General features: G+C 46.2%; 1 protein-coding gene across 2 annotated transcripts; it reads right to left on the bottom strand.

Moving 5' to 3' along the window:
- Nucleotides 1–2,194: 2,194 nt before the first annotated feature.
- On the bottom strand, nucleotides 2,195–22,949 carry ksr1a (kinase suppressor of ras 1a; the record flags this gene model as incomplete). Of its 2 annotated transcripts, none has more annotated exons than XM_079214090.1 (20): nucleotides 2,195–2,332; nucleotides 2,523–2,658; nucleotides 2,801–2,932; nucleotides 3,323–3,456; nucleotides 3,660–3,756; nucleotides 3,864–4,060; nucleotides 4,146–4,427; nucleotides 4,971–5,040; nucleotides 5,131–5,179; nucleotides 5,466–5,507; nucleotides 5,776–5,944; nucleotides 6,225–6,334; nucleotides 6,421–6,482; nucleotides 6,686–6,769; nucleotides 6,872–6,941; nucleotides 7,535–7,716; nucleotides 9,166–9,655; nucleotides 9,746–9,893; nucleotides 13,302–13,442; nucleotides 22,731–22,949. In XM_079214090.1, 20 exons carry the CDS (start codon nucleotides 22,947–22,949, stop codon nucleotides 2,195–2,197), a joined length of 2,952 nt encoding a protein of 983 aa, XP_079070216.1. The 2 variants fall into 2 exon arrangements, with proteins under 2 accessions (XP_079070216.1, XP_079070217.1); XM_079214091.1 differs by having other exon boundaries at nucleotides 4,971–5,025.
- Between the last annotated feature and the right edge of the window lie 4,946 nt (nucleotides 22,950–27,895).

Here is a 27,895-nt window from a genome sequence, read left to right as displayed (position 1 = left end):
GTGAATTATGAGGGGAATATTTCGCCTGTGTCTTTTCAGCTGTCGTTTAGCAAACAGAAGTCTCCATCAGTGCCCCGTTTTTAAAAAAAATGCATCCAATAAACAGTGGATCTACCAGGTTATACTCCAAAAAGACCACAAACAAGTGAGCATATCACACTGTCCAAGCCTCTGAGACCCTCCTGAAGACAACAAAAAAGAAAGAAAACACTGCAAATATGACTATTCAAAACCAAACTAAACAACAACAAAAAGAGTTCATGATTATTTTTTTTCCTCCTGTTGACAAAGTGCATAAGGTGTCTAGACATGGGTACACATCACTCAGCCTGCAAACGTGTGTGAACCCTTCCCTTTAGGGGGAAAAACACAGATAAATGAAGCAGCCCGTTTGGGGTGGTGGGGGTCCATTTTATGTCCAGCAGTGTTACGTTTTAAATTTTTTTTTTATATATTTCTTTTTTTGTGCACGTGTGTTTCGAGGAGAAAAAGAGCCCCAATGGTCAGGGCGCCCCCGGCGAGCAACAGCCACATCACAGCAGCACAGAGAAGGTGAGCGAGCCGAGGACGGGCCACGCCATCAGCAGGGTGCGCGGGCCACAGCACGCCAGCCAGTCTCAGCACAGACGCCACGAGCCAGTTATTCACAAAGCCTCGGGAGTCCCAAAACGACGTTACAGAACAGAAAACCAAAAAGGAAAGGCAAAGAGACGTCAGACAAAAAGGAGGGAAAGCGTGAAGGACGACAGCTGTGCATCCCCCCCTCCCCCCCCCCCCCCCCCCGATCCCATCCCATCCCCAGCCGTCACACCTCGCTCCACCGATCCTCTCTTCCCGACAACAAAACGCAACGGTTAGACACGGAAGATCAGACTGTGGATTAGTGGAAGCAGTGTCTGTTTCAGGCAGAGGCAATGCTTTGATCAATCCTGTAAGAGTTAAGGATACAAGAGCATGCAAGGCAGTCCCGGGCTTTTGTTTTGCATTGCTTAGGTTTCAGAGTGACTGCTACAACCTAGATTAGAAGAGAGAGAAAAAAGAAAAGAGAAGAAAAGAGAAAAAGGGAGAACACAAACGTTAGACGGTTAGTGAAAGTGGAACAGCTTTACAGTGAAGAAAGCGTCATTTAAAAAGCAGCAAGACACACACATATGGATTAGTTCGAGGATGACCACACCCCAAAAACTGGTCAGGCTGCGTTAGTTCAATCAACAAACTGTTGAGAAGATTCAATTCATCGTTTTAGGACCATGCAGGCCTCTTTAAGTCCTTTTAATACCCTCTAAAGAAAACAAGCTCGCATCTCTCCCATCGTCCGGCCAAACAACACCGGCATTCAACTGTGTGGGAGAGATGAAGTGAAGCCCTTGACTACTGGTAGCTTGTAGTCTTGAGGCAAACACGTCAGAAGCAAATCATAAATAAGAAGCAGAAAACAAGTGTGGAAAGCTGTAATGAAGTCGTGTCAATAAATGCATAGATTGCATGAGGCGGCGGGAAGCGGAACGAGCTGGTCTGGGTAATAACGGAGAACGAAATCCATTCTGGTGCAGAGACGTACAACATCACGACACACACACACACACACACACACACACACACAGTAAATCACAAAAAGGCTGATATTTGTAGCTCGACTACAGTGAGAACCAGGACAGAAATGAACACAAACACACATTTTACATCCTTGTGGATCTGTCTCATGAGTCTTTGCCTGCCCTGCCAGCCTCGTTTAGGAAACTGGAAATTGCCATGACAACAAATGATCCAATCAGGCAGCCTGTGATGGTTCTCGTGACATTCCAAAAAGTCACGGCCCGCGATACATTTTGCTGTCAAAAACGCACCGGGAGACAGTTGTCAGGGAGAACTTTGTGACCATGAATAAATTAAACTTTCACAATTCACATTTACATATACAAACCACAAAAGTTCACATTGGATTAGAGAGCTGAGGGGCGTCACGTGTGAGGCGCTGAACAGAAATGATGAAACACTTAAACCATATAGAACTTATGGTATTGTCAAAATATGTCAAAAAAATTCTCTTTATTAATACGATGATGTAACCTCGACCCCAACCCTCGAAGGCTACGGTCAAGCAACTGTACCGCGAGGAACCAGAACTACGATACACAATCAGAACCTTTCATTCTGGTTTTGTGTGTCCACAACCTCCTTCACTTCTGGATACCTACTCTGCAGACTTCCAGAAGTGTCCAGGGTGGGAGAGCCTGCGGTTGAGTTTGGGCAGCTTCTCCAGCATGTCGGCCAGCTGGGTGAAGGTCGGCCTCTCCCTCAGGTCGTACGCCCAGCAGGCAGAGAGGATCTCCTGAGACGACAAAACCATTTTGAGTCGACGCCCTTAGCCACCAATCAAACGAGGATCAATCTAAAATGTTTCACAGCATCTTCGCGATCTCTGCATCCCTCTCAGCCATTCAGAAAACATCCGTACACACACATACACACACGAGTGTAATCTGCTTGTGTGACACGTTGGTGCTTCTTTTTCAACTCACAGAAACCTCCTTGCCCAGACTGATCTCCGCCAAGACCTTCTTTATGCCCTCGCCGCTCCCCACCTGCCAGATGGTTGCTTCCACATGCTGGTTGGTGATTGGCCAGTCCCGAGCTTGAAGCTCATACCAAATGGTGCTTGAAGAGGGGGAACGAATCATACGTATAATTATTCTGTCAAATGGGAGAGTCTCTCAGTAGAGAAAGCTCTTTTCAATCAGAAACAGGTGTGACGGAGCAGTCGGCCCCGCTAAAGTTAACGGAGATGAGTGTGACTCACCCGAAGGCGTACACGTCTGCTGCGGTGGAAAAAGGGAGGCGGTCCTCGTTGTTACCTGGGCTCATCCGGCGCACAATCTCTGGTGCGAGATAACAAATCCAGCCATGTGGAAGTTTTAGTTTGTTCTCACGCCTGGATAAAAACGGAAAAAAAAGTGGTACACATTTGTCAGTAACAAATCAAATGGAGTGGAAAATCTGAGTGGGAAGATGCATTAAATAAAGTGGAAAATGCATTAACTAAATGTAGTCCATCTCCAACTCCTTTGTACAACATCTATTCATGAAGCCTGACACAAAAGGGAGTTAGAATTTAGAGAGCCGTGTGCTCAGAATGTAGTTAAAAAAATAAAAAATAAAGGCTGGGAAGCATTCGGATTTTACAATCAGGAGATGTCAAAAAAAAATACTGGCTGACAAGGGAAATGCCTGCAGGACCTCAGCAATTACTACAAATCACTGGCCCTCCCCAGGAAATAGCAGTGTGGTGTGAAGAGCGCTTTGGCTGAGTGGCGTTTCTTACCTCCCCTCCTGAACAACTCCAGAGATCCCAAACAGCCCGAAGTCTGTGATTATGACTTTATTGGTATCATGAAAAACGTTCTTTGACTTCAAGTCTTTGTGAACGATGCCTTTAGCGTGCAGATAGCCCATTCCCTGCATCGGAAGACAAGACGGGTCAGTGGCTATGGGTTGTTCAATTATACACAAAAGAGCAAATAAAACAAATTCCAAAACAGAAAAAAATGCCTTTTTTTGTAATACAGATTTACTGTTTCTTATAATGATAATATTTCATGACACCACTTACAAATGCATCAATGAGAGGTTTGACTACATGTGAAAGAAAAAAAAAATACCTTTACAATCTCCTGCGCAATTTGTCTCGTCTTATTAATATCCAGCGTGTTTTTGGTGTCTCTCACAACCGAATACAGGGTCCTCCCTTTACAGAAACTGTGGGCGGAGAGAAGAAGAAAACAAAAAAAAAATCAATTCAAGATGAAGAGATGTCTTCGGGTTAAAATCACTTCAGAGGTGCGTTTGATATTCCGGCCTCTCACCTGGTGATGATGGCGAGGTGGGGCGGAGCCATGCAGGCCCCCATGAAGAGGACCACGTTCTCGTGCCTGGTCTGTCTGTAGTTCATCACCTCCTTTTTGAAGAGCTTCAGATGGTCCTGGTTGTTCCCGTCGATCTCCAGGAGCCGGATGGCGACCTCGCCGTGCCACCGCCCCTTATGCACTCTGCCCCAGCGGCCCTGTGCGAACACAGACCAAAACCCTCAGCAGTGTTTAGCCTCGCCGGGAATACGCCGCGTGTGCTGTTAACGCCTCGGTCCTCACCTTTCCTATGAGTTCCCCGAGGTCCAGCTGCTCAAAGGGGATGTCCCACTCCTGCAGGTAGACGCTGGTCTGACTCGCCTTGCGGGAGATGGGACCCTTCCAGTGGTTCCCCCGAGAGCCGGGCAGGTCATCCAGCTCGTCGCACTCGCCGTCCGAGCCCACGTTCATCCTCATGTCCTCGTCGTCGTCCTCTTCTTCCCCTTCATCCTCCTCCTCGTCGTCCTCATTATCGTCCTCCGCCTCGGGGTCTTCGTCTTCGTCCTCTATTTCCTCCTCCCCTTCCTGCAAGAGTGTGGTGATGCCGTTGTTGATCTATTGTGCTTTCTTACTGGCAGTTTTTTCCGCCTATTCTTACAGATTAAGAAAATACGGCGTTTCTACCAATATTAGAAAAAAAATATTATTCTATATACCTCATCTGCATCTCCCTATTGAGTGGTTATACATTTAATCTTATGGAGGATGAATCGATACATTCGGTAACTGTGAGCCAGCTTTGAACTATTATTTTTCTGTCTCCAGCTTTGTGTCGCTGTCACAGACGTAAAATGTGGATGTTTACACATCAGCAAGACTCTCCTGTTTAAATGAATAACACAACAGCTTCGTCATCGTCACAGCCAAACAGGTTCCAATGAAGAAATGTTCGGTCTAAGATTAACAGACAGTGTGAGTCACCTGAGTCTTTCTGTCTATCAACTCATTGATGGATGACACTATCTGTCAATGTGATGCAAAGGTACATCACAGAAATATGTCTCCGAAAAACCTCGTTACACGGACAGCTAAACGATCATCTATAAACCGCGCACACTACAACATTACCTCTTCATCTTCATCTTCTACCAGCTCAGTGTCTGCCGACTGCTCTATCTCACTGCTGAGACACAGAGGAGTGATATCAGGGGGGGGCAAAATCCAAGAAAAATGTAATAATCATACTATTGAGTCATGAGCACGTGAACTTTTAATACAAATGTCTTACACTGTGTCTTGGAGGACATCGGGGTGCAAATGAGCAGGACTGGAGACATCTGCAGAGGAAAATAAGATGGATGGTTTAGGGAAGAAATGAGAGAAACCTCCTCCCACCACATGCAGAACAGGACCGCTCATGCAATTCCCCACTACCGCCAGCAGATGGTGTTAAAGGGCCGTTAAGTGTCAACATGCAGTCTTAGTTGTAGTTAGCTGGATTGACTGCTCCAACCCCAAAAGCAAACATGCAGAGGAGGAAGAGCGCTACGTGGAATCTACAGTTCGGAGAATGGAACGACGGGAGAATAGCAATGCAGGGTGACACTGGGACCGTCAACTCACCGGGGAAGATAAACTGCTGTCTATGCTGAAAGTAACAGGCAGCTTTTGCAAAGAGACAAACAGAGAGGGAGAGACCGACAAGCATGGCAGGGAGAGAGACTCTCGGTTAGAGAAGCTTTGAATTAACAGATCTTGTAAAAAACAAAAAAAGCACAGCTGTTATTCGGTGTTAAGTCACATGTGGAGAGCGACGTGGTTTTAGGACAATAATCTGTATACTTAGGTAAAGATCAAGCGTACAATCCTAGCATGCACATTTCAGTGAGTACAGCGTTTCTAGATCTGTTTCCAGGCATTTGGCGAGGCTCACCAGGGAAATTGAAGCGGCTGTCCCGATGGCCTTTGGGCGACGGGTTGGGTGGCGGGGTGGCGCTCGGGGGGTTGCTCTGCTGAAAGGGCGCGGGGGAGGAAGGCGTGGACGAGGTGGTGGAGGATGGATTGCTGCTGGAGTCCAGCTGGTTCAGCACCGGAGGATGATCCTGGCAGGGCGGGGCGGGGGATGCAAACGACACCAGTCAGAAATGATATTTCAGATGACTTCTAATTTAATTTTTACATTGCAGCAGTCGACACCGAACCAATGGGGATTCAATGGAGACCAAAGTGGTCTCATGTGGCATTCTACATGACGGCTTCAATGATTTAAATAGTTTAAATAGGAGGCGTCATAGTTTGTAATTACGCAATGATTCCGTCGTGCTTTAATAGATCTACATAATGTGATGTGTGGGCTGTAATAAACATGTAACCATGTTTCACCTTTTTTGTAATGGCCTTCGGTAGGGTGCCAAATTGCGGTGATTCTGACGGCCGGTCCACGGGGTTGTTTATATCAGACGGAACGGACTCGGTCCTCCGAATTTTGGCGACTGGAGGAGGAATTGGAAATGTCACAACATGGAAAGCCCAATACATTGAGCCAAGCAGCTGCACTTGAGGGTAGAGCGAAGCTTACTTGGTAGAAAGGAGATTCTGCAGGATGGGGCTTCCTTTGTGCATTTGTTGTGGCACTTTAACCTGCACAGAGAGTCGGCAGAATATCAATATATGGCACCTAAACACCCTCCAGCTCCATCACGCACTCACACGGCCAAGGATTGAATCCTGTCAGAGCTCCCGTGTTGCCTCATTCTGCGCTCTAACACGCCACTGCTCCACTGCCTTAGTCAATAACAAAAACACTTAAAGTTGAGTGACATACCCTTTAAATAGAAACTCACCGACAGTGTTTGCACTTAACCCCAAACATCATGTTCTTCTGGCACACCTGGCATGTCTGGGACAGCCAGGACTTGGTTGAAAACCTACACAACGGAAGCATTTTTATTAATAACAAATCTAGCTCGTTGGCTTCACCATGACATAAGCTTCGAATAGAACATATGGTGAGGACGAGACCGATCTACCTGTGTGTGACTGACAGGCCGATGTCCCTCCTCACTGCTTGTGGGGAGCCGCGATGCACTGCTACGTTATCTAGGGAGAGAGAGAGTGAGCGAGATGATTAGGTTTTGTCGAGAAAGACTGGCATCTAATGACGTTACCCCAGTGGTTAATCATATTTTAAAAAACGGGGCATTTAGCATTTCGATTTTGTTATTGGAACAGGGTCAAACCCAATTTGGGCTATGATTACCTCACATAGAAATGATTGAGGGAATGTTCATCCACATTCAAGCCCCCCCCCCCCCCCCCCCCCACCCACACACACACACACACCAAACACCAAAAATGTAATGTTTTCTTGGCCCATGCTACATACACCCTTTGACCAAGTTTCATGCAAATAAAGCGAGTATAGAAACCAAACAGAAAAAAGTGAAATTATTTTATTCAAAATAAGACGTTAATCATATGGTGCTGTATTATTTATTTGTTTAGGTAACTTTTTTTTTCAAAATCTGAACAGTATATTGAATCCTGTATCATTTACGCATCGTATCGCCAGATTCTCCCCAATACACAGCCCTAATCAACAGACTATTTTCTGACATGTCAAACTAGCACATTCAACCAAATCAGCAAAATAATGATACATCAAAAAAAATGTATACACTCGTATGACTCACTCTTAATGCCGCTGTAATCCTCCATGAGAGTGGGCGTGCCGGGCAGGGTGTAAGACGCTGTGGTGGACACTGGAGGGACTCCAGGGGTGCGCGCAGACATGACGGTGTAACGAGAAGGCGAGTCCTCACATCCATTCCCGTTAACTTGCATATTCAGTAACAACTTGTTCTTTTTAGCACACCTGGACAGAGAGGGGAAGCAAAGCAAATTGGAGTGTCCGTAGGTCCGGGTTTACTGGCGAAAAACTAGACTGGACGCAGGAGCAGGTGCGCTTCCGCCCCAGACTGTATTGTGCAGGTTATGTAAGGGCTAGAGAGGCACGTTGGAGTACCTAAATAGCATTGGCCCGGGACAGACAGGGTGACATCTCTAACACCCAGAAGGCACAAAGACCGAGGCAGGGAGCAGCGCCAGCTCTGCGGTTTATACACACGCATGCGAGTAATCATAGATGGAAAAACTATTTGTCTAATTTCATCTAGATTTGTGTTCAGTCAACTATCAAGACCTGTTGACCCATTTTCAGATTGCCGTTGTAATATACCTACAGCGTTCAAAGCCAGGATAAACTAGCCGGATTGTCTGTGCGTGCGTTAAATGTATTGGATCTGTGTCAGCTGTATTTACTTCAGCTTTTGCCAATTGTTTTTTTTTGGGGGGGGGTTCTTTCTCACTAAAGCGTTCTATAAACAGACAGGATATTATGGATAAACATGTGGCTTGTTTGTGTATGTGCATCCAATCACAATAGGGAGAAGAAATGAGGGAGAAAGAGAGAGGAGTGGGAGGGGGGATTGTGTACGTGTCTCGCCACCTCGGAGCATTAGTCCTCGGACATATTTCCTGTTTTGACATGAGTCATAATCTCTGGGAATCTGTGTGGGGATTAGCTCCACTCATCTAGCCAGAGCAAAGGAGCAACAGGCAGGATGTGAAAGGATGTGGGAGAGGCCGAGTGAGGGAATGCGAGCGTATCTGAGGAAAGCTCTGCTTCTGTGGGCCGGACGCGGCGCAAAGACTGAGGTGAGAACGAGACACTTGAAAGACGCTTTCAGGAGAACTGCACCAGCTCATCAGTGGGCGACAAGAAGCATGCTTCAGCAACAGTAACCCAATTACGGTAATGCCACCATGATAATGCTTGTTTAAGTAAGTAGGCTACGGCATCCACTACTGCTGCCTTTTCCTTTCACTTCTCCACTGTCAGTGGACTTACAGGTTTTGTTACAGGTTAGTTGTCTATTTGTCCAGCGGTCAAGGAAAGTTTGGCATTGTATGTCAGAATCAGCTTTATTGGCCACGAATGCGTGCACATACAAGGAAGTTGACTGCCGTATTTTGCATCCCTCTCTCAATGTACTTGCACAGGAATAGAATAAGCTCGGGACAAGGACAACAAAGCTGGACAGATAGAAGTAGTGAAAAAAGCGTCATTGTTTTACTATATTAGAAATATAAAGAAATTTGATTTATCAGGCCCGTCATTAGGAAAAGAACAAAGGAATTAAGGTGGGAAAGGAGACGTGATAAAACCTGTGTAGTATAGTTAGAGAATTGTGAAGACGATGCAAGCCAACTAAAATAAATTCTCCTCTCATGTTGGACCACACACAGCTCAATGAGCACCTACTTGTTGGTGGGCGGGTCCTCGATGCGGTTGCCCAGCTGGGACTCGTGGCTTTTGCTGCGCGTCAGGGTGATGTTGGGAAGGAGGTGGAGCACTTTGCGCGACGGAGGCGGTGGAGTGCAGGGGGGCTTTAGTTGGTGGCGCCTCTTGGAGGGCGGCGTTATGGGCGGCGTGGAGGTGTGTCCGTGGAGCCGAGCCGTACGGGCAAAGGACATCGGGAACGGATCCGTGAGGGGGCTTTCGCTATGGCCGTACGACGCCAGTGCCTCGGGCGTGGGCGCCGCCGACACCGAGCCCGAGCGGGGATGAGGGAAGATAGCGCAAGGCGTAGACGGGGTGGAGTGGATGGCGGACGGACGGGCGAGAGGCGAGGGGCTGTGAGGGCGGAGTGGAGTCCCAAAGCTGGTGAGCTGGTCTGCAGTCAGCAGAGAGCCACTGTCCCTCCTTGTGGGCTCAGACAGCCAGGGAATGCCGTCTTCCCTCAGTTCACCTCCTGGACAGCGCAGAAACACACCATCAGTAGGAAGAATAAAACAGACAAGCAGATAGAATGGGATGCGTGTCCCGCAGAGTGAGCACACACCTGATTCAGTGACACTCTTCAGACAGGAGAGGGCAGCACTGAGCCTGGCACATTCTTCTGAACTGGACCCCAGTCTTCGCATGGCATCCCTCACCTGAGCACCTGACATCTGCAGTAAGGCATCCAGAGACAGCTTGGCTTCCACTGTCTGCAGAGGAACAAGGTGCACGTTAGCCCCCCTCCTGCATCCAAAACCTAACACCACTGGTGTGGACTGTAGGACACTGACGGCATTCGTGTCACGGGAGGATTGAGCTGTGTGTGTGTGCATGTTACAGAATTAAATAGGTCATACAACCCCTGACTTGCTCTGTTCCTGGAAATCGGTGGTAATCCTGCATGTTTGGGGCATTTATCATGCAGCTTCTTCCACTTATCGAGCAGATTATTCAGTAATACAGACGTGGTTTTATGCCATGTATCAGTAGATAGTAGAAATAAAAATACTAAAGTAATGAAGGGATCAAGGCCGTGCAATAAGTCTCTACTGTTGCGTTCCCTCCGTGCATCCTAACTCATATGTGTATGCGATGGGTGCAGTTAAGCACAGTCTTAGATACAGTGATCACTGTACAGCGGTGAAGGAAACTGTGGCACCAGCAAGCAGGACATCGCTCTACCCGACATTGTGCGAGTAGAGGATTACATTCACGAGGCAAGATCAGAGTGGGAGGCGGACCGAGTGTCACTGCGAGGCTACAAATTAAGAAAATAACATTCAGACACGACGCGGATTGCATGGCTGCCGGGACAATACACAACGCAACCACCGTTATCATATGTCATGCAAACACCTACTTGTAACCGACAGCTTGTCAAACTAGACGTTATAATGTTAACCAACTATTTTATCACACAATGAAGAGACAAACAAGATGCAGAGAGAGAGAGACAGAGAGAGAGAGAGAGAGAGAGAGAGAGAGAGAGAGAGAGAATTGAATAGCAGACCGTGACCCCTTTCAGCTACGGATACAAACAAAGCAACAAATCCATGGTGGACATTTACATTTATAACAACCTAAAAAACACTGAACAGTGTGATTATGTAACTGCACTTAGTTTCCAATAGCATATTTGGATTAAGACACTATTTTTCTACTTGTATTTGTGAAGTGTAGCTTCCAACTTACATTGCTTCAGGATCATTTAGTTCAATAGTGGCTTGAACATCACACCTGTATTAAAAAGGAAGATCCCGCGCTAATATGCCATACACAATTATGAAGCTAGCACCGTCTCCATCTCTTCTCATTTCCAGTGGTTATCGTATAAATCACCATCAGATCAGTTGAACAGAATAGATAATAATAGGTGAGAAAACGCCTGAGGTATTCACTGTGTATTTCATGTTTAGTTACCGAGGCAGCACAGACATGAGAAAGTGAATTGAGGATGTTTTTCTGACATGGCAAGGACGCAACCGCTTATCAGTCAGGTTAAACCCTTGCTCTGAGAGGGCAAACACTGATCAGAAAACTAGGGCAACCTCCCACACTCGTGTGTACACTGTAAGCAAAAAGCACAAACACACCAGGGTGAGTGGTGTGATCTTCAGAAGTGGAACCCGCCGCTCCCCTCCCACCTCCTCCCTCGCAATAACACAACAAGTTCAGCACAGCTTGCTGTACCGGGGGCCTCCTTGATACAGTATTGCTTCTCAGAATTGCCATGCGTGTGCACAATTGCGCAATTAACATCACATGTTTATTGAGTTCGCACTTTAAGGCGAGTGGTTTTTAGTTAATACGGACACGCTTTGGAGGTCTTTAGTATACAACTCACTCACATTATGCAATACCTCACTGTCAGTTACAGCATGCGAGCAGAGAGGTCGGACGCCGAGTTTAAACAATATATATGATCATTGTCATGTTTTTGGACCAGCAATTACATAATCCGGCCCTCATAGTATGGACGTTCGGTAGAAATGGCAAATCGAGTAACGTTTGATCTATATGGGTCATCAACACGCCACGACGCCGCTACATCTTTTGGGAAATCCCACTTGGTACACAACACATACAAAAGAACACTTGTATTATGCTACCAAAAAAGGATTTGAAGGTGGTAAGGGGGTATAAACAGGAAAGCAAATGAGCACAGAGCACGAGAGATATGACTAAACCGTCAAACCAATAATCAGATGCGGAACGAGGCAGCGAAACTAAACAGAAAGTGTGCACAAGCTTGGGACATATTAAAGAATAACAAGTGCAAAAGGGGATTTAAGATAAGCGGGTTACAGTGAGGTCACTAGACAAAGACAAACAGACAATAACAATGCAAACATTACAGTAGATGAGAGGGATTCAAAGAGTTCACAGCCGTGCAGGAAGGGGAGCCGAGGGGACGGAGAGGAAATTACAACAAAATCAAACAAATCATATGGTGGAATGATAAATCGCAATAGTCTTGCGAAATGGGGAAACGCATGCATTTGATGTATTTTTGTCAGGCGTGCATGAGTTGTGGGATGTTGCACGGGCATGAGCATATTTAGTGCAATGCAGTAATAACTTAAAAAGTGGATCTCGAGCCAGCGGTTATCTCATCAGTGAGAACAAGATAAATAAGAGCTGCCAAACGGGGGTAGTTTCCGTATAATCAAATGCAACCTTTGCAGCACAATTATAATCAGATCTATTGATGAAGGGTTTTTTTTCCACTAGGAAATATATTTCTGTTATGAAGAGTGTGTATCCTGCTCAGTTATATGTCGAACATATAACTGAACTTGGGCTCTTATTCTGAAAAGTCGACTCTTACATAGCACCTTAACCTTGGCCATGACGTACTTCAATGCTGCTTTTTTTGGTGTCATTCTTCACGAAATTATAGTTTGACTCTGAATCTGAGTGGCCACTTTGACAATAGATGTTGTATTCCTACTTTTTTCATCTGCTTAACGTTACTGTCCAGCTGTGCTTATCTCATCATCTGTAGAAAGAGATCATCATACCTCTCATCATCGTCCTCAATTACAAGACAAGATTAATTTCATTAGACCGAGCCGAACATTTGGAATCTGCAGCCGGGGTTTAAGAATTAAACACACCTTCTATAACGTCACTGCACATAGTATTGTCAACAAAGACTTTGACTTTATGGAGAAATTCCTCACACACTTGAATAAATGGCCCTCATCTGTCTCACTAACATGACACAGAGATATTAATGGCAGTATGTTGGGAACTAGATTGTTAGGCTCAAGAGGACATGTTTATCTTGCCTGATTGATGGGGAGCAGTCCCGTCCTCGCCATGGTATTTAAAAAAATAATAGTGATATATATATTTTTATATATTTCCTATTTAGTTTAAATTCAGATGTCTTGTCACTTGCAGCTTAAATATGACGGGGATAGAAATGACAGAGCTCCTCTTTTAGAAAGACATTTTGGTGGTCACTGGTCAAGTATTCCTCATGCACATGTGAGCGGGGACTGAGTACACAAACTGAAATCCACATAAATGTGACCCAGGCCAGAGAGAGGGAGAGAGCGAGAGATATAGATAGAGCGAGAGAGAGAGAGAGAGAGAGAGAGAGTGAGAGATACCTCAATGAGCTCCGGTCGCAGGTTGATGGTGCGGAGCCAGTCTCGTAGGTGTGGGTAGCTGTCCAGGGCCTCGGGCCTCTCCGTCTCCGGCACTTTCTGCTTGCACTGCAGCTGTTTACAGATATATTTCATCAGCTTCACCTGCAGGGAGAGATAGAGAACACAGCGCAGAAGGGAGGGGCAGGTTAGAAGGGAGACTCACGGCGTGCTCGGCGCTACGGCTAAGGAGCAGGCCTTCGCTGTCACACCTCTGTGTTGGCAGTCGGGGTTTGCGTGTGAGATGACACAGAAATGATGCAGTATGTGTGCTTTGTTTTGACTGTAATACCACACATAATAAGTCATTGTTTGGAGCAGTGACACAGATACTACAGACTGCTGTAGATGCTACAAAAGAGGCATTACATGGGGTTGAATCCAAATTAAATTCCTCACGTCATCTGACGACTATATATCTTCATCCTAAACAGAATAAAAGGTGAACCTGATGCATTAATCACTCCGTACTCGCACTGGTTTCCCAATCTGAACTCAGTGCACCTGCAGCAACGACTTCAGTGTTTGTTTAACCCGCTTTTCCAGTGCCCCCGGTGCACAAGACAGTTAATTAGATATAAACAGCTATTATCATACAGAGGAACAGCGAGCTGGTCATCTAATGGGAGCATCTGTGGTGCTGGCACAGCAAACAAGTGCATTCGGAAACCAGGAGGCCGCTCAGTGAAATAATGGCGGAAGAAAGTGGCTCTGAGAAAACATGGCTCGCGATTGTACCTTTGTCATGAGTCTATGCCAGTGGTTCTCAACCTTTTTTCAGTGAAATATTGTTTCAGCCAAGTACCCCACCAGTGCAAAATCATTTTTGGTTGAAAAAAATATGCAATACGCAGCGCTGTGTCATCAGTGTCCGATTTAATATAGAATATATACAATTCTCTTCATGAACGTACTTATATTTGATCAAATATTTATTAAATAACTATTATAAAAGTTTTTTTATATATATTTCTTAAATCTAACGTACCCCCTGGAGTGCCTTCACGTACCCCCATTTGAGAACCACTGGTCTATGCCATCAGAAATCCCATAAAGCATCCGCCCTCCTCCCCCACCCGCCAGCCTCCCAAGGGTCTCCACACATTCGTGTGGCGTTGCTGATGAAGCAAGGGAGTGAATAAAGAGGAGAAGAGAGAACAATAAGCGTGCCTGTCGCTTAGGGTAGTGGCTTACTGACGCACACTACTACCCCTATCACCACCACCATCATAACCATCCTCCTCTCGAGGCCTTGCATCTGCTAATCAGCACATTAATGACTATGAGTCCTGGTGAAGACCTTTACTGTACTGTCTCATGACGCACCTCTTTTAACATTTACCAGAACAGCCCAAACCCAGCTGTGCTTCCAAAAGCCGTCACAGTCTCGAGAGCACTCCTATTCAACGACACATGAAGCCGCGAGACGAGACGCCGACGCTTTGGAAGCCAATGTCGAGTGCAGTGGTCCTGTGAGTAAGTATCACAGTAGCGGCGTGGTGTTGGTTTGCAGCGGCCCGCGTTGTGCAGCTCCGTGCAGCCGTATAGTGTGTCTCCTTATCTCACGGCCTTATCTGTGAGAGTCCATTACAGCAGGCAGCACCTTCGGAAACACCAGCTAGCTCTCGACCCGCCGCGCATCTCTTCAGAGCGAATGAGCAACAATGAGGAGCGAGCACACGGGCGCGCACGTCTTTTCTCTGCTCATTCAACTTTCTCGGTGACACATCCACATCGCCAACCAGCCAGTCACTCATACAGCCACGCTGCTGCCAGAAAGTGCGGCCTTGGGATGTAAAAAGGCTGCTGCTGCGTGGCAGCTAACAAAAGCCTCTCCACTGAGGGCCACAGAGATGAAAGAGGATGGGAAGGAAGTAAAATGCTCTCCGTGTCGACTCTGACTGCTCCTTTCCAGCGCCGCAATTACTCAGCTATTATCATCGAGAGCATTATAAAATAATAAAACGGAATGCATTATTGAATGTCAGCTGATAAGCTGAAAAGATGTTTTCAAAACTCACAAGCAAGGATGTGTAATGCAAAAAATGAAATACATAAAAAGTCTTCAGAGTTTGACTGCTTTGAGGTGCAAACATTTTACCTACGAGTCCAACCAGTAAGAGCTTGCTCTCACCTTCGACATAAACCGGATTTTGGCATTTGTGTACCGTATATATTTAGAATTTGAACATTACTGTTGTCTTAGTCTGAATTGTAACAGCTGCACAGCAATATTCCCTAGGGATGATGATGAAGTTGCATCTTCTTACATTCTCATGTATGCACATCTGTGGCTGAAAAAGACTTATAGTCACAAGCACACATATCTGTGACAAATATTCTATCCTATCCGTTACAGGCAAACATTCTGAATTTACAGAGCCTCTCCGAATGCACCGTTCCTGGAGATGTGGACTGCTGGCATGGCCCGGCGGTAAGAGGCCTGTGCTCGATGTGGCTAATGAGCTACGTCTTCCTGCTTTGCCCCCACTACACACCAGTGCAGCCCCGTGACGTCAGGTTACCTAGCAACCCCTCTTCTGGGTCGTCAGCAACATTTCAGTGGGATTTTCCCACACATGCGAAACACAGAGATCAGCCACAATACATCTCAACATACAAATGTCACCACGACGCGACAACTGCAGCAGCGGCAAAACACGACTGACGCGTTTAATCTCCGAGCATTCTCTTTACCTATTACCACCCTGAATAAATAAGATGGATAGAGTTACACGAGGGCACACACACACACACACACACACACACACACACACACACACACACACACACACACACACACACACACACAGGCATCTCGACAGTTAATGACAGACCCCCTCGAATATATTTTTGGTGCAGAGTGGAGAACGCAGCGTTTGACGCGTGGCCTGGAGGTGGGAGGAGGGGAAATGGCGTCAGAGCCCACCTGTCAGCAGCCGAGCTAAACAATGCCATGGCAACGGCCTAATGCGGGGAGGAGATGAGTGACAGCCAGTGTGTCCGCCACCCAGAGAGGGGAGAGGAGTCCCAGCGGCAGACCCTGCCTGACGCAGCAGGCTGGAAGGAGCCGATCCCACGGCTCCGATTGTTTGCTCGAGGCTCTTGCTGACGCGGCCACTTTTTGTGCACCTGCCGAGGAGAGCATCTGAGAAGTGAGCCAGAACGCTCTGTCCCAGGAATTGATATTTGCACAGGAAGGTCAGTTCTTTTCTCTCAGACTGGAAACGCTCACGTTTCTTGTTGTCTGAACAGGCTCCGTGAGGCCTTTCTACGCCCGGTGTCGTATTAGCTATCGATCATTAAAAGGCCCGGGCAAAATCCAGGGATTCTTGGATGTCTTTGACCAACATATTCAGTACAAGCAGTAAATGCAGTTGGAGAAAACCACATCTGTGCACACAGTACTATCACAATTAGCAACAAAGGGACACAAGAGCAGGGATACTTTTTTGGGTTGCAGCCTGAAGGCTCCTCTGTCTTTCCATGTGGCGGCTCCAGTCAGAGTCAAAGTCAACATGGAATGTGACAGCAGCGACAGGATAGCACTGGAGCTGCAAGATGATGCGAATGCAAGGCTACTTTTAACGTTGGTCTAAAAGGCACGCTTTCTTACTGGATCGTGCGCCGATGTTTTATGGCTGATGCACAATTTCTATCCTCATAAATTACAAAAAAATGTAAAGGATGAAAATGTCAAAGAGCACGAAAGCATAGCGAAGGCAGGCAGACCGAGTTATACAGAGGGCAGGTCAGATATGGAGGTGGGGTGAACGTACATGGTTGTACAGACCCCGGACAACGGCATGCTGCCCCTCCTCCATCATTGTTACTGCCAGTGGAGGTTGACCCCTACGCTGGGCTCGGAGGGGGCGGACTGTTGGCCTTGTGTCGGCTAACACTGTGACATATCTGACGGAACAACATGTGGTCAGTGGGGCCATTTCGTACACTTCATAACATATACAAAAGTACCCACACACTGCAGATATTAGTGCACAATAAACATGTTTTGTGAAAACAGAAAATGTGTATATGAATACAAGTTTTTTTTCTCTTTAAAAAGGACACATTTCAAGTAGGCCCACATAATTTAACCATTCACAACCAACCACCGTGCTAACTTCCTCACGACTATGAGCAAATTGCCCCTTTTTCCACAAAAGAAGTGCAGCGGACCTCAAAATTACAGGATGTAATGCAACTCATCCTGAGTCAGTTTAAGAATAGACTAAGGCCAGCCTACACTCTTAAACCATGCTGATTTCCACATCATGCAGCCCATTCTTACTGGCTGCACCACGAAAAAGGAAACAGAGACAGGATCGCCGTTGCCACAGTCGCTGGAGTTGTGTTTCCTCTGTACCCTCGTGTGAGCGACATTCTCCATTGTCCTCTCCTAGGCCTCCGACACACACACACACACACACACACACACACAAATGCACACACACACACGCACACGCACGCACGCGCACGCATACACACACAGAGAGAGAGAGCACAGTTGTCATGTCACAAGAAGCAGCCCATCGGATTGGCTTTGATTCTCCCCTCCCCTTTCCTCCCTGCTCTCCCCTCTTTGCGCGTCATTTGATTTTCTTATTTAACAACCAACCCTGAAAATGCGTAGGAAGAAAGATGTCTAAATATAGATGCAGCCACAACAGCTCGCACCACGAGCGCACAGCAAACTCTATCCAACACAGTGAGGAGACAAAACAGAGTGACGCTTTTGCTGTTTGCTGATCATTACTCAGAGCAGTGATTACATGAGATAAAGACCATGTGTTGCTTTTATGTTCAGAGTGACAGCAAGGAATAAATATCTTGCACACTTGTTTTAAGTTTAAGGGTGGGGGTAAAACAACCGGCACATTCTACTGTTTTACAGGATACCTTGAGTGCAGCGTCTGGATCATGGAGACTGATTTGGCTTTGAAAGCAAACGAGCTGCGAGGGCAATGCACGCTGGCATGACAAAGCAAAAGTCAGGAATACATGAAGAGCTACAGTAAAAGTAACGCAGGGGCAGCACGGGAGGCCGAGTGGGATTAACATGTGGAAAGTGAAGTACCAGTTAGCACTCCATTTGAGAAGCCGGCATCATTATCCTCTCACACCACACGCACACGCACACACACACTTCAAGTGGAATAATAAAGCTCTCTCAATGAGAGTATAAAGTGAGTTCAAGCCTCTCTCGATGGCCCTCCAGTGCAATACGGGAGCGCCGCCCGTTTGCACCTCGGGTGCGACAACTACTTTGACCCCTGCAGTGCTTGAAGCATTGGCAGGAATGACATCGATCGAGTTCTGGCCGCCACTGAACCATATACACACGTGATCACCTGGACACTGAGTTGCGAGCCAGCGCGCTTGCAAGAATTTCAAGATGGCGGCAGGGGCCCATTGGGACACCTGTCACGGGCGCCGGGGTGGACGCACGGGGCGTCTTTTGCGCACGTGGGCACGTTTGGCTGGGATTTGGAACCATGTTGGTATTCAGGAATGAAGTCGTCCTAAACCTACGGATAACTCCAGAATCTTCAAGGCCATTCGATGCATGCAGCAAACGAAATCTCATGGGGGGGCTGAAGCAAGAAGTGAAAGTTCACAACTGTGTCAGGACCTGGTTTCAAAATGGTGTGCCAGTAAAGACATAGGAAGTGAGACTGCTGATGAAGACAGCGCCCCGTGCCCCTGCAAGCTCCACTTAAAAAAAGCTTGCAGAGAGACGTTCAGACCAGGCAGCTTAGTGATGATGAAGGACACTTGCCACGTAGAGCCGGATCACCAATCAGCAGCTTTTTTTGTCAGTTCAAACACCTCCGTGCTAATTTAAACAATATAATCCAGGTCTAAGCTTTTGTGTGTTGCTTGAATGTAGGCTTGTTTGACAAATAAACCTGTGCGTTGCCTTATGAATAAACGCTTACGGAGCTGCATGAGAAATCCTCCCGTCTTGTGCCCCCCTCACACGGTGCTTCAAAGGTCAGAGACTGCTAAAGAACAGCAGCTAGGAAGCTGGTTGGCAGACACATTTCTAGAACTTTGCTTCAAAATGTCACGAGGGTTTAAGAAAAGAAAAGAAAGGCGGGAGAATGCACACGACAACAGACAGCGCCTGTATTGTCACTTAAATCGTAGAAGCTGAATAGATTTCATGATATTTTCACGACTGTCTTCTCCGCTCCTGGCTTTTTAAATCAAAAATGACTTGTTTAAACAGTTGTGACTTCTCCCCTTGTTTATATGACTGGAAAGTAGATTCCAAGAAGTTACTGGTTTGATGATTAAGTGTTTCTGAATCAATGAAGAGCATTCATGCGCTCACCCTGTATCTATGGCAGAAGGGAGGAGGAAAATAGGAGGACAAACAGTGAGACAGTAAAATATGTTGGCAGTCTAAATTAATTCAAACTGTTGAAAGGGAACAACATTTTATAAAACTTAGAATTTAGGCCCATGAGACTGAGTAATGATACGACAAGCATAACAAGCCATTTACACATCACAACTGGAACCGATAAAAGTCGTACAAAAAAAATCCCCATAAGACTTTTCAAATGAATGAACAATTGATGCAAGCGACAGCAAATGATAAGGTTGAGGGAAGTTTGTTCAAGTTTTGACGCGAGCTGTGACCATAGATATCACCACTTGTATGTTGTATGTTCTCAGACAAGCTGATGACATTCAATGCCACGATTTAGTCTTCGGAACAGTCAAAACAGCTTTCAATACAGGTACATGCTCTGTCATAGCAGAAACAGTTGAGACCACCATAAGAACAGTTATAACCGCTAAAAAACGAGATGAAATAAAAACATACCAGTGACCCAGAGAGCATCTTCCATACCTGTTTCCAGTGCAGCAGCTAAAAGCCTGCGAGCAGTCTGAGCTTCTCATCAGCTCCACCGCAGGAAGTGGTCGATTTCAACCCTCAAAATGCAAGGATACTAAACCTCGCTAAACCACAACCCGGGAGAGCTAACTCGAAGTAACCAGACCCCCTATTTGCATTTATGTCTATTCAGGGATACCCCCCTCCTCCTCCTCACAACGGCCTCCGACTACAGGAAAGAGACCTCAGAGCAGTTCCTTCATAGGCTTCAAGAAACATACACGGCCTGCCCATTGTCGTGGAGAACAATGCCGGCGCAAGATGCACGTGAAAAGACAACCTCAGGAAGCACTCTGCCAGATCACGTCCTGTTCCACGCAGTGACGAAGGGCGCGTCACGGCGGATGAAGAAGAGTTGAAGCCTGTACAGAGTGGGACGGGCAGCCGACTTGGCTTTCTTTGTGCAAACTTTTCAAGCAGACTACGAGTTTCACACTCGCTGTACGAAAGCAGGAGGGGGCCGAAACAGACAATCTAGTCTAGTCGCCACTTCAGCTAATAGAATGTTTCTATTTTTCATTTAATACAGTGTTTCTTTACTCGAGTCTGTGAAAATGTGTTCCCACACAGCGTGCCAACTCGCGGCTTGTGCCTGCCGGGCTACCGAATGAACTCGTGGACATTATGACAATCCACTAGCTCTTTTGAGGCGAATCCTGGCCCTGCTGAAAGCAAACCGGCGCCGTAAAGCAGCAGCAGCAGCAGCAGCAGGTCCATTGCAACTCTGCGACTAAATGGTGTCGCCTCTTGACCATTCTGAAGGTCACTGGAAAAACAAGTTCAGCCAGGCCACTGCGTCTCTGTGCGGCTGAAACTAAATGCTCGGAGCTTTCTGGTACATTAGCTTTTCGGGGCGACGGCGCAATTGTTGACGGGGTGTTCAGTTATACAGAAATAAAACAGACATGGATAATTGATAGCCTCCAGCCAATCAGGAGTGAATATTCCTTTTATCCAAGGTATAACGCTTAAATAAACCATGAGCCAGAAAACCCATTTACCATCTATCATGTCTCCAGGATGTCGGTACGTCTGGAGCCTGCACCCAAAGACACACTGGTCTACCCATCTACAAGTATGGGCATTAGCCTTGTGCTATTACACTATTTTTCACAACTCCACGTCTCATCCAAATGTACGGTGTCAGTCTTTTATAGCTACACACACACACACACACACACACACACACAAACACAAACCCCCTCTTTCCCATCACCCTCCTCTGCAGGAAGTGGGGCCTGTTGTCCCCTTCATGGCATTGTTACTAACAACACCAAGCTGCACTTTCCATGACATGATCCCTTCAGTCATCTCGCAGCTGAGAATATTTACGACAACAATATGTGACTGTAAACATCCCATGAGTGGAAAAAAAAGCATGCAGGCCAGAGACAGAACTGACCCCTTCGCTAAAAAAAAAGGGCTCCATCAACGTTACTGCACAAATTAGGGACGAGCTACTTTTAAAAAAGATGAACGTGCATAAAAAAGCAATGATGAGTATGGTGTTTATGGCTTTGTTTTATTCACACACAAAAATGTTTAACCCAAGGTGATGGTTGAAAGGCTAGAGACAGACATTGCACGCGACCAGGCATGACTTCTCTATCACGCCGCCTGCAACAGTGCGGAGCCCCCCCTCCTCTACAAAAGCCGTGGCTCTTGCGCAAAGCGATGTCAAGTCATGCCAACACGACCGAACTGGATCTGCATCCAGATGCAGGGAGGGGGAGGGGTTGGGGGAGCGGCGCGTGCATCAAACCTTAACCACGGCTGGCACGCGGATGAACAACGCGGAACACGTCGTACATTTTTTGCTTTGTGTTCGTCTCGCGAGCGTCTTTTGTTTCGCGCGCGCGCACACACACACACACACACACACACACACATACGCGCACGCGCGAGAAAGACAGAGAGAGAGAAATATCCATACGCAGAGGGGACGGAACACGATAACATAAATTAGAGCTGTAGCGGTGCGTATCAGATTATTGAATGTGTGCCATTAGGCCAGGCGGGGATTCGGCCGCACGTTCTCGGCGCTTTGAACTGCGCGGAGGGGGAGGGGAGGAGGTGTGGGCTCCTGGCGAATGTTTCCACCTAGAGGAGAGGGGTCGCACAAATAACCGGATCAGTCGTCCTCGTTCCGACCATTTAAGCATCTTCTGCAGACGCAATGAATGCAAACAATGGATGTCATTGTATTTTTTATTTTCATGTGTGTCACCTGCACCCCTCAATGGCTCGACCCAGCAGCAGCGGGATCCTCTGTAAGCGACACTCGGCGATATAGGGCGCCTCGCTCGCAGACAGCACTCAGCGCGTATGAGGCGGACATGGTGAGCCGCGGCTTTATGACTCCGCAATTTGACTACACTGCTCCGCTATCGCAGGACGGGGGCTTTGACACGTATCTGCAACACACACACACACACACACACACACACACACACACACACACACATACACACACAATAGCTCGTTACCTCCAAAGTGCGTATTTCTTGCTGCGTGAGGTCGTTGGACGCGGCGCATTTGGTCCGTAGCCCCTGTAAACTGGGGATGGAGATTTCAATCATATTCTGGATGAGTTCGCATTGATGTAGTGCGGCCATCGCTGCGCCACCGCCGCCGCCGCCACTGTCCCTCTCCGGCTGCTCATCACTCTCGACCATCTTCCCACCTTTAGCAGACACGCTATCCATTCCTCAGCATTGGGGCACGGCTGGAAGGGCTGGAGTCAAACTGTTAAGCTAAAAATAAATAATAAATAAATAAAAGCACATGCAGCAGCAGTCCAGCGACGCAGCGACCTATTGTGGAAGTTAGCTGACAGCAAATGTCTCTCCCCCCCCTCTCTCTCTCTCTCTCTCTCTCTCTCTCTCTCTCTCTAGCTCCCAGTCAGGAAAAATAAAAAAAAAACACCAACAAAAAAAAGTCAGGATGCAAGAGGAGATATTCAGTTTTGCTCAAAACAAGATGCTCGACGGCGGGAGCAGGGGGTGAAGCGGTCCGAAGTCCAGCAGGGCTCGACTTGTGTTCTCGGTCCGCACAGGCTACCGACGACAGGCTACTCTCTTTCACCGACAGCTCTGTGGCAGAGGCTTTCACCGTCTGTCAGCTGTTGGGAACATCATGGGGCGCGGTGCAATCTGGGAAATGAAGTCGCCCAGGCTTACAAAAAAGAAAAGAAAAAAGAAACTGCACTCCACGCTACACCATCTCGACACCCCCACCCTCTCGTGGCGCGTGCTCACTGGCATGCAAATGAGGGAGACAGTGTGGCGTACGGCTCACTTTAATAATTATTTGAAAAAAAGGACGTTGATTTGTGTTATTACACAGGAACGTGTTTAGCAGCTGCATAAAAAGCAGCATTACAAGCACAGGTGTGTCATAACATTGATTATGAATTGTGATAATAAGATTATTATTCCATTTTGGAGCCCTGGTTAGTTCCTTGATAGTAAACCTTTTTCATTGAATTATTATTATTATTATTAGGAATTATTTGGGCTCACTTCAACAGGAAAAGCACAGGCACAAAATGATTGAAAACAAATACGTATGTGCACTATGTGACACATGAGGAGAACAAAGCCCTCATTATTATTTATTTATATTGTAATTGTTTTATATATAGCAATATTATACACTTAATATTATACACTTATATTATTTTTTAAAATATTTTTATGTTTACTATGTAATGTGCTTGCTGCTGCCAGCTCTCTCTCTCTCTCTCTCTCTCTCTCTCTCTTTCTCTCACACACACACTGGTACAGAACAATTAAACAGGAGTGTGTGGGGGGGGGCATAGCTTTGGGCCCCAATAATAATGACCACCTTTCACCTCGCTCATGGGCCACTGCTACATTCCCTCCGTCGAGCCAAATAAACACACCACAAGGCCTATGAGAAAGCGAAAGAGATGTTTCAACTAACAAGCCGCGTGCAGGTTGGTGGTGTTTTATTGAGGGTTCAGTCTGGGATCGATGGTCAGCCCCCCCCTCCCGCTCACACACCCCTTTTTCCCCCATCCCGCCAATCCAAGTCTGCATAGTTGACATTCCACTTGCATGTAGTTGAGTGTGCACGGACTGCATCCAAATGCCAACTGTGCACTTTCCACAATGCTGCGTGACGTTTGGTGTGTAGAAGGGTGCAGCAGAGCCCTCGGCCTTTAATAGTACATATTTCAGTTTGCTGCCGAGTGCATAATACTCTCACTCCGCAGAAGTCTCAAGAGTTACTCCAAATGAGAGGGTCAAATTTGAATCCCGTCGCTTCATCCTCCCACTCTCAGCTCGTGTTATTTCCACCCCAGAAGAGATGCAGCTCGAGTAAGATAACAAAATGAAGAAATAACGGTGTGTCGTCGGCAATGGAACTTGCTGCAACTGCAAGAGCAAGGTGCCTATAGTTTGTCCTCATATGAGCACGGTGCCCGTCGTGTGGGGGCGGTTGGCGCACGCAGGTTTCCACAACCATGAAGCAACGGTACACATGGCTCATTGCTGCAATGAGGGTGTGATGTTCCTTCCTTTAATATACCCTGATTATACAATGGAATGTGAGTCACTTCTCAAGGAGCCCTGTGTTCCTGCTCTCCATCTGTCCATCCGTCTCTCTCTCTGCCGTCTTCTTATCGCATGCATGGGGGGAATTACATCTCTTACTGGCCTTACATCCATATTGCAGCCTTGCCCTGTAATGTGTGGAGATCAGTGTGGAAACAAAACAGAGGAAGTAGAAACCTCGCTCTTTGGCGTACCACAAGAGTTAACCTCCAACCAGCTGAAACCGTGTAAATACCTCGGAAATAAATTGGACACTGATTCGACATGAAATTGTAAATTTGTCTCAACGCCACTGTTGCAATGAAACAGACACAAACGCCAATTTTGTTCAATAAACCGCTGAACTATTTGTTGCTGTTGGTCCAGTACTTTTTAAAGTCAGTCTTGCGGCATTAACAGCACAGATTTGATGGGGACGTGCCAGCAGGACACCCTGCCAATGTCTGCTCTTCTTCGCCTTCAAAATGAAGTTACTAAAAAGTGAGATGAGAGTAAAGGATGCTTAATACTGGCTGCTTGTGTTGACCTTTTAGAGCGCAGTCAAACTAATAGACCTCAGACAACAAAAAGGGGACGCAGATCAGTGCTGTTTCATTTGGTTCTTGTTCTTATTTGGTAGTATACAGGCACAGAGCTGTGCTGTCAGTAAAACCTTGCAATTTAGAGGAACTATTCATTCAAACTTCTTTTATATTGTACGTCTGTCTTATCTTCTATTGCGTAACTGCGATAACACCCGCAATGGATACTTAAACGTGCAGTTGACAGGTCACAAAAAGGTGAAATGTGAGCACAACAGAAGCCTCTGTTCTCTCTTTTAGCTTAGAGTTCATTTTTCTTTTTTGCATGCTACTTGAGGATCACTGACCTTTGTTCAGCAATAAATAATGCACACCATGCAGGCAAGTAAAAGTACCTGCAATATTTTGGGGGAAAATAAAATCAAAAAAAGATTTGCATGGGCATTGTTCAGATAGGTACTTGACAGCTTGCTGACGCGACTCACCCGGCTGAGGATAACATGATCCTTTCCCAGCCTGACGGTCCCTTAAGCCGTTTAAACTGGCGTACCATTGGACAGCCATGACACCACACGTAGCATGGAGCTCAGATTAAATTAGATTGTGGACAGTCTGATTTCATCTACTTTGCTGGACAGGATTTCCACGGGCCAACCCAGAGCCTTTGCCCTACAGTCTGCACTGTTTGGAGACATGATTTTGAGGCAGCTGTTGTCATTGCATAATTCAAATAAATACGAGGTTTAGAAAATGTGTGTACCTTGGTCTGTATGTGCATGTGACATATCCACAGTTGGTAATTATAAATTATGAATGCATTATTCTGAATTATTTGGCAGGGCAAATATTTATATGTCTCTATGTAAACTACTTTTACGTTGATTTAAAAATAATGAAAAGTCACACTCAGTTGAATGCAATATTGTGGATAAGTGGAGACAAGTCAGGGCCAAATATGTAGGGTCTTTCATCTTTTTTTTTCCATAGATGCATCCATTCGATTAATAGTACGTATGCTCTCATTGGCCTTCATTATCTGTGAGAAACCAAAAGCAATTTATCTGAATTACATACATTGCTTGAGGGAGGACATTTTTGAGCAGACATGATTGTAGTCCTTATTCCAACATTTAAGAGTCACTGCAGCCGACCATAATTACACTTGCACATCTTTTAGCTTCTTAATGCTGAAGGTAACTCTGTCATTTTGACTAGATTTCCGATTTTAGGAACATTGTTAAGAGCCACACCCAACACCTAAATGTACTTTGTAGTAAACTCTGTGTCAACGTTCCCGCCTCCCACATGTCTTAAGGGGAAGTTAACCGTCACTTGTTGAGTAAGGACCCATTTCAATATGTCATGCAGTCACTCAGTCTGGAGCAGTGTTTCCCAGACTTTGTTTTTAATCTGTGGACCCACTTCTTAAAAATGACAACCCACAATAGGCCTTGTGTAAAAATTGCGAGAAGAGCAAATTTTGTGCATAAAGGAACGCTCCCAACCATTTCTTCTAACAGCCATTTACGCATTACCTTTGATTATCTTGACTAGGTAAACCAATCATTTTGAAGATACATACGTTTGATAAATATTTGTTTTAAGCATGTGTTATTGAAATCATGTGCACGCGTTAAATACTCAATTAACGAGGCCAGACAAGTAAACGTGTCTCTTGTTTTTCCCCTCTCATCAGTAAAACAAACAGAATATACACCACACCTTTCACACCAGGTTCAATGTTACAAGTAGGCTAGAATTATCAATACACATATTCAGGCTCCCTCATGTGTCTCAACGGTGTACTGCAGATGTAAAACCTCTGGAAACCCTACTGAATCCCCCCACCAGTGGATCCTGACCCAGTCTTTGACCTGGAGCCATTCAAGGGCAACTTTGCTTTTCTGATCATACGAGCCTGCAGCTGTCTGCAACTTTGCTCTGACACGACATGTTTGCTTTTAGCTTTGGTCATCATGACCGCAGCAGAAATGTCAAGTGGCGCTTTGGTGTCCAGTGCCATTTGTGTTGTTATTTAATCACAGGGTAAAAGAGAGCCCCGTCCTACTGGTCTCACAGTAAACTGGCATCATCATGTGTAATCGATGCAATTCTTAAAGAATGAATTCCGCTCCCTTCTGTGTGAGCGCTATACATAAACCCATGACAGGAACGTTTTTGTTTTTAATTCCAAGATGCCCTGGAACTCTCATTTGGAAATGTCTCTATTATATCTTCTTTTATTCTATATTAAGCAATTTTGACTAGAATCTAGAAGCATATCCATTGCCTCTTTTATATTATTATAAACAATCTGAAAACAGGAAATTAATCAGAGCAGGCCTCCTGCGTACTTCAGCAGACTAGCTTCCAGAGAGAGTAGTCAAATCAGTTTAGTTTTTTATCTTTTTTTTTCTATTACGGGACAGGCCCTTTTCTAACCTTTACTATTTTTACTGCGTACATGCAAGGAGCGGGAGGGAGGACGACACTGAGGGGAACGCACTGGCGAGTGCTGCAGCCTTAAATGTTTGGCTCGATCATAGTGTA

The sequence above is a fragment of the Taurulus bubalis genome, assembly GCF_910589615.1.
Source record: "Taurulus bubalis genome assembly, chromosome: 2".
Lineage (NCBI taxonomy): Eukaryota > Metazoa > Chordata > Actinopteri > Perciformes > Cottidae > Taurulus > Taurulus bubalis.
The sequence above is the reverse complement of the archived record's forward strand: the minus strand, read 5'-3'. Positions and strand labels throughout refer to the sequence as shown.